The sequence below is a fragment of the Tachysurus fulvidraco genome, chromosome 26, assembly GCF_022655615.1.
Source record: "Tachysurus fulvidraco isolate hzauxx_2018 chromosome 26, HZAU_PFXX_2.0, whole genome shotgun sequence".
Classification (NCBI taxonomy): domain Eukaryota; kingdom Metazoa; phylum Chordata; class Actinopteri; order Siluriformes; family Bagridae; genus Tachysurus; species Tachysurus fulvidraco.
The window spans coordinates 3,150,408-3,168,039 of NC_062543.1; the positions used below are offsets into that span (position 1 = coordinate 3,150,408).

Genomic DNA, 17,632 nt, shown 5'->3' on the forward strand with positions numbered 1-17,632 from the left:
TGTCACTGAGTCTTTCCTTTGCTTGTTTGCATTCCGTACTTTTGTAATAGTTGATGTGATGTGTGTGTGTGTGTGTGTGTGTGTGAGAGAGAGAGAGAGAGAGAGAGGTTAAACCCATTTAGGTAAGAGTCCATTAGCACGGAAGTGTGACACTGTCCATCAGCGGAGACGTCATCGTATTAGGAGGCAAGCAATCAGTCAACAGCATACCGATGCTAGTAGAGGGAATTTGGTCGTGGTTTCTCTGTAACAATGATCTGATCTGGGATCTGATGCCTGAGTGTAGGTCGTCTTGTCAGAACCAAGGAGGGCTAACGTGAAAGGGAAAGTGTGACCCTGAGCAAAAAGCACACCGTGAACTAGAGGTCTTCACGGGTCCACTTAGATCCTTAAACCCGAGGTCCGACACGAGACCAGGGCGAGTTCGGGTCTAAAAGTTTCACGTGTGCCTCGGACACAGGTCGGGTATGATAATAGCGGCATCGGGTCTCGGGTAATTTAAAATTAATGTGTTTTTACCGAACGGACCCGATAAGACCCGAACTACTGTATCTCTACTGTGTGTGTATCAACTCGAGTCCTTTTCCAACCTCTCCTCTGTTTGCCAAGACCGCTTGCAACATCGTGTGACTGGCGGTAAGCTAATTTTCGTTGAAACAGACCTGTCAATCAATTTTGAATCTACGCTGTAGCAGTTACACTAAAGTAACATTCGGGTCCAGTCGGGTTAAAAAAAATTGCCGTCGGGTCAGACTCGGGTTTAATTATTTGGGGTTTGTCTCGGGTCAGGTCTTTCTTAAAAAATGTATATATATATAGATCCGAGAAGACCTCTACCGTGAACCTCTTCCATTAAGGCGACTTGCACTCGAGCCGTTCCAAAAAGGATTGCGAGTCCATTAAAGTGGCCTTGTGTTCACTCAAAGCATAAAGTCTTTAGTTTCCCAGATAACATCTATACCTTTTCGTCCGTGCCTTGACTTAACCGCGATAGAGATGGAAGCCTTCATTGGGTCTTGGTGCTTGGCCAAGTATTTTGAATTGCCTGCTTCTGGGAGTCACACTGTGGTGCATGTCAACCTGGAGATAAGTAAGTAAAAAAAAACAACAACACTAAAGACGAATTAGAAAGCCTGCCATGCCGGAAACTTAACACGCTGACAGGTCGACCTGCTCCACTGACTTTCCCTCGGTAAGTAATTCTAGTGCATGTGCACTGACTCCCTCATCTTACACCAGATGAGTGAACAGATGAAAGTGACCATCACTCGTTCCTGCTTGGTTCAATGAAAAACAAAGTTTTTCTAAACTAAACAAAGTTCGAAATGTTATCATTTGCTTCGTACCTGTTGTATGTCACTATCAAGAATGACCATGAATTTACAAGAGCTTTAGCTTTTTTCACAGAAAACATTCATGGCAGTCTATCACAAATGCAGACTAATGCCCCCTGTTGACATGGAGGTATTACGTTTCAAGTAAACAGTTAGCAGAAATGAGTTAGGTGTTGATGTTTATTTTGTGACACAACCAAGTACAACATTTCACAGTTCTCTAACCAGACCTTCGATCTAGGCTCGGTTTGCCTCGGCCTTAAGTAAAATCCGTATATAAAAATATATCAATTCTGCCTGAAGATATTTTCTGACTGTGTTAAATGTTTTTAGATTTTGTTCCTATATTGTTTTTTTGTCTTTGGGGGCTTGGGGGGGGGATGTAAGGTGAAGTTATATTTGCTTACTTACTTACTTTCTTGTTTGCTTTCGATTGCCCTGGAGAAGTAGCGATTTCCATTACAAAGAATTATTGACTTTTATACAGCCACCATTCTTTGATATATTGTGCCATGGGTATGCCATGCGTGTGTGTGTGTGTGTGTGTGTATAAATGAACCCATAGAGGCAGATCACAGGAAGAAATGTAATTCACTCTGTTCAAACCCTCTCTCTCTCTCTCTCTCTCTCTCTGTCTCTCTCTTCTCTCCCACACACTCTTCTTTTCTTTCACTCCTTCATTCTCTAAGAGAGCACCCCTCCCACCTCCTCTTCCCCACCGGTGATTTAAGATGCTGAAAGGGGCTCGGCCCCGAAGCAGATGGGAAAAGTTTTTTTGTGGACGGCGGGGTGGCGATAGGCTAATCTGAGTGGCATAAAGCCGGCCCTCTTTCAAATGCAGAGCAGGACGCTTTGATGAGCGAGGGATGAAAGTGACGAGAGAGGAGAGGACGACTGGAGGGGGAGAGCTGGCTCTTTGTCCCGGATGAGAAGGCATCTGCCGCCCTCTGGCCTGGACGAGACCCTGAAACAATGGCTGCCAGGGCCAGAGAGTGTCATCACACAACATGAAAAGAGTCCTTCCGCACTAGAGTGTGTGAGAGAAGCAACAAGTGTGTGTGTATGTGTGCGAGAGAGAGAGAGAGAGAGAGAGAGAGAGAGAGAGAGAGAGAGAGAGAGAGTAAAGAGAACTCTCTTAAATTCATGCTAAAGCTGAAAGCGCCACAGTGCGGCGTTTTTCAGGGGGGCAGCCGGCGGCGTGATTGATTTTTCCCTGTTGAGAAACAAATAAACTTGTTATTTGGTTGAAGGGAGGGCTATTGAGAATGATCTAAAGAGAGTTTGTGTGTGTGTGTGTGTGTGTGTGTGTGTGTGTGTGTGTGTGTGTGTGTAATCAGGCTCTGTGGGCACATTGCTGGGCCAGTGGGTAAACACAGGAGAATTTCATGGTGAGACAAGAGCGAGCTCCTGAAACAGGACCAACAAAAAGAAGAGAAGTAGAACTAATTGAAAGAAAAGCAGCACGCTGCCTTTGATCTCAGAGAAGACTCCCTGATGTTAGCACTTTGTTTTTTGGAAAGAGAGAGAGAGAGAGAGAGAGAGAGAGAGAGAGAGAGAGAGAGAGAGAGAGAGAGAGATGGGGGGGCTTTTGTTTCTAAGCTAAGCTTGGATTGAGAAAAGAAGTGCGAGAAATGAATACTGTTTAAATCTTAGGTCAATCCTTAGGATAAATATGAACGGCGTAAAGCGAACGCTCGTTACTTTTGCTGTGATCGTGACTTTCGATTCCGTCTCAGTCGACGTGACACGACAATCTGCACATGCTTGCGCGTTACATAATCCGACGTGAGGATGAACTAATGAACAGCATAAAAATAACTAGGATTTTACAAGTTGTGCTTCTAGAATTGAAAACACATTGTATCGTCACGTCATATGCAACACATGGACACCATATTAGGTGACTGTTAAGCACAAGTTAAGAGATGTGAACTTTGATAATTTTTAAATGCACTGATAGATTGTTTAGATTCATTTGTTCAGTTTCAGTGGCCGCTTTGTCTTAAGATTTAGGTGAATGAGATTCCCTTCAATTTGGGATTACGCCCAATTATTTCCCTGAGTGTTAATATATAATTTTAAAATTGGGGGGCACGGTGGCTTAGTGGTTAGCATGTTTGCCTCACACCTCAGAGTTGGGAGTTCGATTCCCGCCTCCGCCTTGTGTGTGTGTGGAGTTTGCATGTTCTCCCCGTGCCTCGGGGGTTTCCTCCGGGTACTCCGGTTTCCTCCCCCGGTCCAAAGACATGCATGGTAGGTTGATTGGCATCTTTGGAAAATTGTCTGTAGTGTGTGAGTGTGTGAGTGAATGAGAGTGTGTGTGCCCTGCGGTGGGTTGGCACTACGTCCAGGGTGTATCCTGCCTCGATGCCCGATGACGCCTGAGATAGGCACAGGCTCCCCGTGACCCGAGGTAGTTCGGATAAGCGGTAGAAAATGAATGAATGAATGAATTTTAAAATTACTTTGTAGTTCACATCTTAAAATGTCCATCATGAAAATAACTCCAAGCTCATGATGAATCTGGGTTCTTGGTTCCAGACCCATAAAACACTGGCATCAGAACCAAAGCAATTTTCCTGACCCAGATGCTTGAGCTTGAAAAGTGCAGAACAGAAAAAGATGACGTACCATAGACACGCCATTTTACAATGAAATCTTCTTTATCGGTCTCCGGTGTTTGATTGATTAAACACCTGTTGCTATAGAGACAGCTGATAATCTATGCAACTTTATGATCTATTTTACTTTATCATCTATCACTAGGTAACAATGTGCCTCTAGGTAACTAGGTAGCTGCAGTGCTAAGTGGCGATGCCATTAAGATCAAAATTAAAACGTTTCTATTGTAGCTCAACAAAAATAAGAAAATGTTGTTTGCGTTTTTTAGCATAGAAGTAGCAAATACACTACGTACGTTTTTCATAACCTGTAATGGATGGCTCATGGACAATTACGATTTGAGTGTGAAGTGCTGCAGATTTTTACATTTACCTGACGGCATTTATCTGACACCTTTATACAGAGTGACTTATATTTTTAATTTCAATTTATACTGTACAACTGAGCAATTGAGTGTTAAGGGCATTGCTCAGGGGCCCGGCAGTGGGTGGACCTGGGATCTGAACACATGACCTTCTGATCAGTAGTCTTACACCATAACCACTGAGCTACCACCTACCTACGTGTTACAAATAGATCGTTCTCTGTAATTCATTGTATTCATTTTGTAACGCTTCATGTCTTTTGTAGGTGATTTTTGCCCTGAATCAGACGCTGCTTCAGCAGGAGAGTCTCCGGGCCGGGAGTCTGCAGGTCCCCTACACCACTGAGGACCTCATTAAGCACTACAACTGTGGTGATCTTAACTCCATCATATTCAACCACGACACTTCACAGGTACACACATGAAGCATCCACTACAAACCATCGGCACATGAACACCTGCCGAAAAAGTAGAAGGTCAGACCGCAGTAAAAAATTATTTTTTTTCCCATTCCCCCATTTCAGGTGCCCAACTTCAACAACGTCACTCTGCCTCCTAGTGAACAGATCACAGCTCAGGAGATTGACAGCTACTTCCGTCAGGAGCTCATCTACAAGCGCAATGAGCGGATGGGCAAGAGGGTCAAAGCTTTGCTGGAGGAACATCCTGACAAGAGCTTTTTCTTCGCTTTCGGTGCAGGTCTGTATATTGATTTAGCGGTTCTGCCTTTCCAAAATCCAGTGTTCTTCTGCCAACTTTGATTGCTTGCTATCGAATGGGGTTTATTTTAGGATATAATAGAGAAGATGGAAGGTCCACTCAACCTAAACTTTCACTTTTTTACCAATTGTATCGTTTGCAAAGTTCATTAAACTATAGTGGGGAAACTGTGATGGGATTAAGCTTACTGTTTATGGATCTTGGGCTTGATGTGTAGCAGCAGGAGCGGCATGATCTATTCAGCACCAACTCTACAGCTCTCATCGCCAGTTCAGCATGAGGTCGCCTGTAGATCATCGTCAGACCCAGAGCAAGCGTTACATGAAACGAGCCCCAAATCTGATTATGGCTACTTAGAGCAAATGACTTAAATTCTTTTCATTGTAAGTGCTGCACTCGTGCAGGGAAGAGAGAGCCTAGGGTACCGGCGTTCATGTCAAAACGACTCTGATCTTCTATTGACCCACTACAGACAGCGAGTGGGGGACTAATAAACGGTAAAGTTGTTCTCTATGACCAGGTCCTGAGGGCAGAGTTTAACACAGCAGTCTTATAGGCTTCAGCAATCTGTTTATTGCCATATCATTGGCTTCATTTAACACCAAACTGGAAGCAGGGGAGTTTATAAAAGCCAGGAAGTGTGTGAACTTTGGAGAGTTCATGAGGGCAGTGGGGAAGAAGACTGAAGTGGAGTGCAGTAGATTCGCTTGTCCTTCCAGTGCTCTTGGAAGGGTTAAATTTAGAACCCAAAAGCTTTTCCTTTGGTGGTTGCCCTGGGGAACACAGAATCATATAGTGTTTTCCTAACAGGTAAAGTCCCTATACGAAGGTACTGTATGAGCCCTTAAGTGTTCTCAAAAAAACGTTGAGAAACCAAGTGTTGCCAAGTGTAAAAGGCCACAGTGCTTTTAAAGTTCATCGGTGTATTTCCTGTAGGTGTTAAACTCCAGCTCTCCCAAAGTATGACTTCACTTCTACTGTTAATGATAGTGTATAAATGCTATAAAGTGCAGGTTCAACAGAGTGAGATCTTCGTATTCCCTTGGAGAAAGATGAAGTCATTGGAGTAGGTTTCAAGTATTATTGGCTGAAGTTAGTAGAACAGGTTAGTTGGACAGACACATTGGCATTGTGCCACTCAAATTATAACCTTTTATTGAGCAGGCACAATGCCTCTAATCAGTAACAAATGGTAACCTTACCAATGAAGCAGTTCTTCCTTCATCTTCTTAAAGATGGCTTTGGACCTTGAAGCAAGATTTCAGTTTTATAGCCTAATCTTATGAACTGGCATCTGCGGCTGTCCATGGCCGATTTACCAAGACACTTTCCTTTTTTGTGAGACATGCTCACTTAGGATCCTGGGATTTGAACTCACAACCTACTGAAGGTTGTGAGTTCAAATCCCAGGATCAGCAAACCGCTACTGCTGGGTTCCAAGACCCTTAAGCCTGAACTGCTTAGTTGCAGTCTTAGTTGCGGTGGGTCACAATCTTAATTTTTTTTTTTTAAGAAGTTGCTTCCAAGGAGGATAAATCACTGGCAAAGTATTGGATCATAGGGCAAGGATCCTGACATCAGATCTTGGTGAATTGCAAAGAAAAATAAAAACAAAGCAAAAATCTGTTGTTTTTTTTCCACATGGACTTTCCCTCTTTTCAAATTCAGCCAGCCATCCAGCTTAGGCTCATGAAGCATTTGTTTACCTCTGCAGAAAAATGTGATAAGATAAGGATTAAAAAAACCCCACAAGACAAGGCCGTGTTTACACGTGCCAGGTGTAAGACAATGTGGAACGCAGGGCTGATGATGTTAGCGGTTTGAATTCCATCATAACGAAGCACCCATCAATAGGCTAGATTACTGATTAGAAAGACCTGGAAGGAATCTGACCATGAAGTCTAGAATATCAGCCTTCCATTCTGTGTACGTAGTCAACAGCTAACAAACGTTGGGCTCGTCCAAATGAATCTTGTCAGGCGGAGCATATTGTTAGCACCTCTTTACTGAAACAGTTAGGGCTCTTTGTTGCATTACTTGGGCTGTTGACACCTAAGAGAGGGCTTGATAAGGAGAGCGTCATGTCCAGACATGATTGGATTCTTAGCTGGAGGTCTAAGATGCGTTTAAGTCGGTGTACATCGATTCCGTATTGCTTTTAAACTTAAACTATGACCCATAGTTGTCACTGAAACATCAAACTAGCATTTGTAAAGCCGTTTTCTTTCGGTGAAACAACCGAATTAGTGTTTAAAGGAAGGATTATCTGAACTGTAGGTGACTTTTCAAGCAAACAGACTGGTCCTTTTCAGTCAGATATGCTCTGATTACTGAGATAATGTGATTAGTAACAGGAAGATAAGCAAACACAATGCTAGTTAATAGACAACGAGCGACTAATTCGGTTCAGTCACAGCAGTTTATGTGTAAGGAGAACGGATGGAACGAGATAGATGGAGCGAGTAGATGAATTATAGGAAGAAATGTGTGAGGTGAAAAAGGGAGGATATGAAGCTGACTTACATTTTGTGTATTTAAATTCAAGGAATTGGGCATTCGCTCATATTCACTGGTGACGATTAACAGCTTAAAAATGAGGGATCCGTTATCTTTTTTATTAGCAAACAAACGAGGGATCCGTTATCAAACACCCACAAATCCAGCTAGCACTAGAAATTGTCAGTTAGCTAGATAGGAGAATGAATACTTAAGATGATTATTTAATTGAAAGCAATTGTGTAATCTTATTAACCCAAATTTACTGCCTGTGTAAACATCAGATATCTTTCAGTGGATTTCAGTGGACAGATTTCCAAAAAATTATTCTATGCCATTTTTATAGTGTTTTTCTAGATTGGGTACAAACAGCTCACTGGTAAAAGTGCCCATTTTGTGCGTGTGTGTGTGTGTGTGTGTGTGTGTGTGTGTGTGTGTGTGTGTGCGTGTGTGAACAGTCTGCTGACCTACAGGAAGTGTGTGAGTGAAAGCAGAGACAGGGCTAATAGGGCAGTCCTTAACAAGGACTCTGATTCATGACCCGGTCCTGTGGGGATTGCTTTACAAGGTTCTGAGTGCAGAGAGGTGAGGGAAAATGATCTCAACCCCAATCACCTGAAGCCCCAAAACCTGACCCCGTCTTTATCGGTTCTAATGTTACGCACATGATAAGTGACAAGTCAAACCGAGCGTACACACTGTATTAGCAGTCGAGGGTTAGTTATTTCGTGACTTCTCCGAAGAACTTAGGACTCTGCATTGAATCAAACAAACTCAGAGCTTTAGAACAGATCAACACAACAAACTTAGGACTCAAACAATTTGACGTGACAAAGTGACGTGACATACGGCTAAGTACGGTGACCCATACTCAGTCAGAATTCGTTCTCTGAATTTTAACCCATCCAAAGTGCACACACACACCGTGAACACACACCCGGAGCAGTGGGCAGCCATTTATGGTGTGGCGCCCGGGGAGCAGTTGGGGTATTGCCAGCCCGAGACTCGAACCCACAACCTTAGGGATAGGAGTCAAACTCTCTAACCATTAGGCCACGACTTGTCCACAGAATTTCAGCTGATAAAACAGCTGATAAAAGCTGTGCTCCAGGTCCCATATTCATATAACATTTAAGGCTAAATGTAGCTCTTAAAGGTATAAAGTTCACCCAAAAATGAAAATTGTGTTATTTCCTCACCCTCAATTTGTTCCCAAACTGTATGAGTTTCTTTCTTCTGTTTAACACAAAAGATATTTTGAAAAATGTTGGTAATCAGACAGTTAGCAGCACCCATTGACTTTCATAGTCTATATTTTTTCCTACTGTTAAAGTCAATGGGTGCTGCCAACTAAATTACATGTAGATGCATATTTTATGCATAAGTGAGTGTGGTGATGCCTATGGGGTGTCGCTCTAGGATGGGTGAGTATGAGGCTGGGAGGGGGAGAAAAAATCACACTATACTCACTACAAAAAAACTAGACTACACCACTGATAGTAAGTTTTGTTGTTTACAACAAAAGCGAATGTTTACCGCACTAAAAATATTCTGAATGGTGGTTCCATGAAATATGGTGTTTGTTGGCTTACTCAGAGCTAATTGCACATCAAGGAATTTCTCTCATGATTCTTTCGGAAGATGGTCAGCGGAAACCCAAAAACCAATGTGGTCATTTTCTCTTTCAGTCACTTTTTCCTCTCTGTTCCTGTCTCACCATCCCGTAGTAAAGGAATCTGTGGAATGTCAGCGGAAATTAGTGTAGAGTGATGTTTAAGTTATACAGCGTGTGTACTAAACTGGGCTGAAGTACAGGTTACGGGTCACAACCCTGATTTCAGATAGATGAAAGATAATCGTGTAGAAGGACCTTGTCGTGTACCACGATTAGGATCATGCCATGACCTGTAGCTGGTCAAATGAGCAAAGTGGTTCTCTGCCATGACGGGGCTGTATGTAACTTTAACTATAAACCTTGAGAAGATAGAACCAAGAATTTTTGCTAAAAGTAAGTCAAATTTAGTTAGAAATTCTTTTCGTTTTGTGAAACAAATCAAAGAATCAATGAAAGAATCAGAATTTTTTATCTTTTTTTATTTATATTTACCTGTATTATTCAACTAAAATAAACTTTTACCGGAACAGTTTTGTTTATACAAATAATGACAGAAAGGATAAAAAGCAAAGCAATTTTTGCTTATTTTTCTTCAGGAAATTCAGGAAACTAAAACCTTTTCTAACTTTTTTTTATTTAGTCGGTGATGACTTGGGAAAAAAAAAAACGTATCCATACACAAAAAAAAACAAAAAAAACTTACTTTCTAAGTATTTCGATAAGTAGATTTCAATTTAATTTGTGGTTATACACTTTACCTTTGTTTAAAATGATTTTTAACTTTATTTTATATTTGTAGATATAATCTGACTGAGAGTCCAACAGCACTCCAATCATAGACTGCCCTTGAAAAAAAAAAAACGGCTAAATACTGTAATTTTCGGATATTTTATTCTTTTACAGCACCAGGTCTTTTGTATAGTCTCGGTTATGTGTGTGATTTCAAAAATGGAGTCATATTGAAAGATTTTGAAGCAGGTTTAAACAAATTCAAGCCCATCAAGGCTTTCATTCATAAATCGAATCATAAAGTCGAGCCGTTTTAGCGATTTGAACGTACATCTGCTTTGACGGCTAAGCACCTTTAAGCTGTGAGGCACATATGGAAATGTTTAAAGCAGTGGAGCAGATTGGAGTAACTCAATACAGGTAGCTAAAGATTTAGGCGCCCTTTTGAATCACACCGTGCCTTTTTTGTTATTGATTTATTAATTTTTTACTCACACTAGCGAGATCTGTTTTCCAGTTATAGCAAATTCCACTATAGGGAACTATTTTGGGGCGAGAGAAGCGGCGAGCAGCTGGTCGACGCATCCCGAACTCCTTAGTAGAAAAACCACAAATTCAAATATTTGTGGGCATGTAATTGCGACCACGGCTGTAAGCTTCGGTGTTTACGTTTGGATCCTGTATTGTTTTCACACACAATTAAATTACCTTCTGAGTCCCTCCTCGGAAGACGTGCTAGGCGAGGGCCTGTGTTCGATCTGGCAGCTGAAATGTGTTGTGTAGCACAAAGAGAGTTTGACGTTTACTGCGCTGAATCGAGGCCTTGTTGATTTCTCTCAGGATCTCACAAAAGTATTAACACACGTCCAAGCCCCTACATGACTCGGTGAATAGTACCATGCCTGTCGATTATTGGTTAGTGATTAAGTAAGAGACATTTATTGTTCAAAACAAGCTTGTTATATAAATCTAGTACATGTTAAAACAACTTTAATATTCAGATCCACTATGCGAAATGCCTTCCCTTTTAGCGGAGCACTAAAAATGCAGCATGCTCTCCCATCACCCAAAATAGCTATTAATGTGAAGGGGACCGGAGCGGCGCTAAACTGGCGTTCCAGACTCACCACTCTTTACGAGGCTTAGTGTTTTGCAGTGGGGTGATTTATCACTGTGTGAATGACTGTGAAACCGTTTACGAGCGCCGCGCTCGAAGAGCTGTAGCCTGGAAACACTTCCACCGCCGACGGCACTGAGGTGGCAACACGGCGCCGACGGGGTGCCAAGCAGGTGCCAACAAGATCACCGAGATTTACTGGTCCTGAATCTGTTACACTGGCTGGTAGCTGTGTACAGATTCATTTCCTGTCATTTTACAGGTTTCATGTTAGCGGTATTGGCTAATCCTACCAGAGTCTCACTGGCTGTAATAGTAATTCTGAAAGAATTCGGGATTAAAAAGCCGTTAGAATATGCACGCCGTTAGAAAGAACCAGCTATTATCTCAAGAGCTGAGCTGTGTACTATGTATTATATGTATTATTGTTGCTACACCATGCAATGCGTTATAACAGTGAAACTATGCAGCACTAGCAAGCCTCGACGTCCCCCTTTGATAAAAAGGTCTGCTCTGAATCCAGGTCACCTCCACATTTTGACCTCTGCACCACCCGAGCTGTGGCTACACACACCTGGAATGAGATTTTTTTTTCTTTGCCCTGAGCCAACTTCCAAACAATCGCTCCCAGATAGTCGGCACTTTATGATAGAGAGGGAAGAACTACATATCTGGTTATTAGCGGCTCATGGAAAGCAGAAGGATTCCGCGAGGCCCTTTTATGTCTCGGGTCTGGAGGCGGGACGGCTACAAGGTAAAGACGGTGCGATAACGCTGCTCCCCGAGCCGTTTATAGCCTATTTTCAGGCGCTTGAAGGGACTTTTACCCCCTCTCTCCCCTCTTTGTTTTGAAGAGCCTTTAAGACTGTAGGATTATGCTGGCCTTATTGGATTCTCTTAATAAAGTGCAGAAGCAGTTGGGTCAAAGTTCAAAGGTGCCTCAAAGTCTTTGTGAGGATCACAGCATGTTGTATTCACAAACTTCTGAAGATCGCTGAAAGAAAAGAAGAAGGATGGAATAACAAGGATGGATATACAGAGGTGTAGATTCCTACAATAATCTCATTGTGTAAAATGTACGTCTTACATGTAGCCCGAATCAAATATACTGTATACGCAGGCGTGTAGCGGTATCTAGCGTCGTCGTTGCCATAACAACGAGACGACTGAGAGTCATGAACGAAACAAACCAAGTGTTTATTCACATCGTGCTGGTTTAAAAAAAAAAACATTCCCTAAATGTCCCATCTCGTGTCACTGTTATAACACGTTCGTAACATTTCACATGACTGAAGCTGCAGGATGTTCGTGTTCATACAAGCGTTTAACCTTACGCACTTTTGTTAAATTAAATCTGAATGAATTGCACGAGCTCGGTTTTAAATGTCTGAAGAACATCGCCAGATTTCCCGCCACCATGACACGAAGCAAAGTGTCAAACATAAACTTTATTTCCCTCCAGCAACAGTTTTATTTCCTTTGCATGTGATCAGATATGAACAGGTCATAATGCCGTATCTTAGAACTGTATCGTTAGATGTAACGCGTCGAATAAAGTAGACGAATAAACGTATTTTGTGAAAGCCGAGAGGAGGAAACGATTCTGTAAAGTGCACAGACGAGAAACCTGGACCGACTACAGTACACTTCTTAATGAGTAAAGCATGCTCTGGCAAATGCTGCAGGAGATTATTGCTTTCTGGCACTTTAAGAATCGCTGCTATCATTTTGTTGTGGGTTGTTTATTGGAGTCCTCACATGCAAGGTTTTGTTTTTATTTTTTGTACCAGTTAGGATGGACAAGTCAACAGATAATCAACAGGTCGCATCCGAATAAATTATAAACAGCTTTATATATTTGTATACGTGTGTGTTGTATGCATGTGTGTATGCTCCTGATTCAATATATACCCCATGATGCACTGCAAATTAAAGCTGGAGAAGCACTGTGCACTTAAACTTGTGTTACCTCTATCTCTCTCTCTCTTACACACACACACACACACACACACACACACACACACACACACACACACACACACAGAATAAGAAACCAAAGGCAGACTCCTGAGTGTGTATGGAATTTCTGTCCATCAGCATTAGTGTTCTTACCGCCACTACCACCATCACGCTGACTCGACAGATCTGACGCAGTGATTAATGCCGGTTAAAAAGGCGTCCTGGCTCGGGAACAGACATGCGAGATGACACGCTCGCATAGATCGATCGGCTCCTGTTTATTTTTGCTGGAGAATTTTACATTGAGTTCGTTTCTGCTCTCATCTTGTTTTTCTTTTTTTTTTGCTCTCTTTCCGTAACTTTGAGGCCATTTCATTAGGCTTGGGTTGGCAGGGAGAGAAGGTGTGTGTGTGCGTGAGTGTTTGCTGGAGGTGAAGGGCAGCCTATGCCACCACAAACTCACTGCCATTTGTATATTAAGACCTTTTTTTTTTTTTAAACACACACACACACACACACACACACACACACACACACACACACACACACACACACAGACTAAGCAGAATCGATAACCATGATAACCCCTAGTATGATCTAAATGAGGAGTGAAAAGTAAATAGATAGATGGATAGACAGACATACAGACAGATAGACAGACAGACAAGCAGATAGATAGATAGATAGATAGATAGATAGATAGATAGATAGATAGATAGATAGATAGATAGATAGATAGAGACAGACAGACAGATAGACAGAGAGATAGATAGACAGACAGACAGATAGAGAGACAGACAGACAGACAGACAGACAGATAGACACAGACAAGCAGATAGATAGATAGATAGATAGATAGATAGATAGATAGATAGATAGATAGATAGATAGATAGATAGATAGAGACAGACAGACAGACAGACAGACAGACAGACAGACAGACAGACAGACAGACAGGCAGGCAGATAGATAGATAGATAGATAGATAGATAGATAGATAGATAGATAGATAGATAGATAGATAGATAGACAGACAGATAGATAGAGACAGACAGACAGACAGACAGATAGAGACAGACAGACAGACAGACAGATAGAGACAGACAGACAGACAGACAGACAGACAGACAGACAGACAGACAGACAGATAGATAGATAGATAGATAGATAGATAGATAGATAGATAGATAGAAAAGTAGATAGATAGATAGGGAAAACACGATGTATTTCTGCTATCCCAAACATCTAGCTAGCTGAGAGATAGCTGACATACTGAGCTGATACTTAATGTTAACTCCATACAGAATTTGTAAAAATATAAGAGACGATGTTTTAAATAGAAATCTGACACAGTGTGTAATCAGAGGTGTAAATCTGACTCAAATCACCATTTAGGTCAGGATTCATTTAAGTGAAGTCGACTGCAGTTCTATGGGGAATGACAACCGGGCTGATTAAAATGATTGTTTTACGTTATCCTGTTCCTTATGGCTGTATAAAAAAGGAGCCCGAGAAGGAAATGACATTACCTCTACCTCAACCGAACCTAACGCAAGCTGGCCAAGCTGGAACGTAGGTTTAATCCTGGTCTCCGCTTCAGCAAAGCACACTGTGTGTTCTGTCTGGTGAAGGAAATAACATATACGATATTTGATATTGGAACGTTGCTACACTAATTAATCTCTGACTCTGGTACTGGCTGCTGTTTGAAAGCTGTACTTAAAGCAGACAGAGTGCTTTAGGTGGAATCTCGTTTGAAATCATGCCCATGTAAAGTCTGCCTCGTTCTCACCGAGTTCTCCTCCTCCTCCTCGTATCACATTCGGAAGCGCAGGAATGGTCTGAGCTAGCCTTTTCCGCTCGGCTCGGCAAACCTAAAACAGACTCATGGAAAGCATCGTTTAAATGCTGATCAAAACGTGGCCTTTTGTTGACCAAATTACATTCGCAGTCAGGATCGCTGTGATAAAACACAACACGGGTTGTGATGTTCAAAGAAGTTAATCGACACCAGAGTGGTGTGTGTTGAAGCAGAGTTCCTCTCAGAACCTCAGAGTTAAATCTCTTCCAATTACAGCACATCAGGAATTGATTTATTCCTTTTTATACCATAACTATTATTGTGTTATTATTTATATCCATTTAAAGTTACATTCGGGTGGGGCACGGTGGCGTAGTGGTTAGCACGTTCGCCTCACACCTCCAGGGTTGGGGTTCGATTCCCGCCTCCGCCTTGTGTGTGTGGAGTTTACATGTTCTCCCCGTGCCTCGGGGGTTTCCTCCGGGTACTCCGGTTTCCTCCCCCGGTCCAAAGACATGCATGGTAGGTTGATTGGCATCTCTGGAAAATTGTCCGGTGTGTGTGTGTGTGTGTGTGTGAATGAGAGTGTGTGTGCCCTGCGATGGGTTGGCACTCCGTCCAGGGTGTATCCTGCCTCGATGCCCGATGACGCCTGAGATAGGCACAGGCTCCCCGTGACCCGAGAAGTTCGGATAAGCGGTAAAAAATGAATGAATGAATGAATAAAGTTACATTCACATTCACTATTTTGATCCTGTTTGAAATAATCCCCAAAATGCTTGTCTGTTGTGCGTTTTTGTTTTTTCCCCTCCGTAGCCGTTTGCGCTCGACTGGCACTCGCGAGTTGAAAGCCGAGAACACTGGGGTATCTCTTCTATCTCCGTTCATGTGAAGTTTAAACCGGGCTGATGATCAGACCTAAAAGGCGATCGGTTGTAGACCTGTCTAGATTACTGATAAACATTTAAGTCACTCAGTCAAGCTTGCTGTGATTTATTCTCTATATCTACACCTCTATACATTGTTGCTAGGTTTTTTTTTTTCGTGCTTGAATCAGTGCTTTTCTGTAGCAGTTTGCTTTGGCATTCCTGAATGCTTTCATTGGGACTCGTGCATGGCACAGGTTCTCAGGAGCTCAGAGAGGAATGTCTTTCCGGTAAACGCAGGCATTGGGTTAAGATGCTATCTCGCACCCTTCTTCGCGTGTGTTCCTTAATAAAAACAGATATAACAGATATGACATGTTTTGAAGCAAGAACAATGACAAGCTCCTGAGTAGCCTTCAGCATAAAAACCTTTAAAGAACAATTTATACGCCGGAAGGTTTTTAGCTTTTATATTTTAATTGGAACGATCTTAATCATTAAAGATTTTCTTTCTTCTTTTCTCCTCCATGAACTCGAGCGGAAATTGTAGCCGCACGGTTTCTGTACCAGAGCCTCAGACCTGTCAGAAGAATGTTAGCCCTTGCAAAGTGCTTTATTTTTCAAGCTAACCGCTATTCGGTTAGCAAAGATGGATTTCCCGTTCATAAAATGCGCTCTGTGAAAAAATTGTACAAAAAAAAAATTGTGAATAAATTATTTTCATTTCTGATAGCGTCGATTTGTCCAGCTTGTCTGCTACTTATCGTGGCCGCTCGACGCTGCTCTAACAGAAGGGAGCTTTATTGCTAATAAGATTTCAAATAATTGAAGAAATTTCCTGTTGCTGACGGAGTCATGAGTTAGCATTTGGATACAGACACGAAGGGCATTAATGAGCAAATGGTAGAACAGTAAAATAACATTCAGGAGATTTTATTTGGCTTGTTCGCTAGCTTCAGGTCTTTACTGGGCTTTGTAGAACACTTACCTCTACAATCTCAATAAGCCAGGACAGAAAAAAGCTTACTTATTTCAAGCCTAAAGGCTCCAATAACAACAAGCCATTTGAGCCATTAAAATCACCACAAAAGACCTCAGGCAAGCCCCATGTATCTTAGAAATTTCCTAATAATATCGACTTAATCCAGTTTTTGGCACACTTTAAGTTTCACGTTTAGCGGACAGGCTTCTTCTGTAATATATAATTAATTCCGTTCCCGTTTCTCAAAGTTCGGTAAAAAGGTCTCGATCTCATAAGACACTGTTATTCCATCATCATACGGTTCCAGAAAAACAACTGTGCTAAATATTTCGTCTAGCTGTACATCTATCAGACCTCAAAATATCTTAGTGGTATTCTCAAGTTTCATTATTGTTTTCAAGCTCTTCAGAGTTCCTGTGCTAGCTGGTCAGCAATTTTTCTTGGGCAGCGATAACTATGAAACCTTCTTAGCGTAGACACAGCTGTATGTCTGGTTCCAACGTTACACGGCTATAAATTTCACCCGAACGGACCCGCTTGTCCGAGGACCAACGATTACCGTCTGTCTTTCAGACACCACGGCTGTAATTTTGACCTATTGGCTGATTACCTCTGGCTGCAGTATCCCATTAGCTTAGCATTGACGAGGGGGAGGGCTTCTACCTGTCGTTAGCCTGATCGAGGTCAGTAAGGGTTAGACTATGAGCCAGCCAGTCCGTGCTGTTAAATATCAAAGGCTGACCTCTTAGACAAGGCAAAGGTACCGAGCACCACACTTTCAGGGCAACTTCAATAATGACTATATTAAAAACACTTTACTCTTAGATCTGTGTGCTAGCATTTACTCCAAATCACAAAGGAAATAATTATTGTTGAGTTACTCTTTACACCCTAACAACGGGGTCCTTTCACTTTTTCTATGATTACAACTGTTCATTTCATTAAAGAAATGCTGTGGTTCCATAGATCACATGTGTTATAACAGCTGTAATCCCCAATAGATACATGAGACAAAAAAAATGGAGCT

General features: G+C 42.0%; 1 protein-coding gene across 1 annotated transcript in view; it reads left to right on the plus strand.

Annotated features, from left to right (window-relative positions):
- trabd2a (TraB domain containing 2A) overlaps window positions 1–17,632 on the plus strand; it is a 59,374-nt gene that overhangs the window by 19,674 nt on the left and 22,068 nt on the right. The window contains exons 3-4 of the mRNA XM_027136789.2: window positions 4,587–4,733; window positions 4,845–5,019. Coding sequence (XP_026992590.1) covers window positions 4,587–4,733; window positions 4,845–5,019 — 322 coding nt within the window. The remainder of the gene's footprint in view (window positions 1–4,586; window positions 4,734–4,844; window positions 5,020–17,632) is intronic.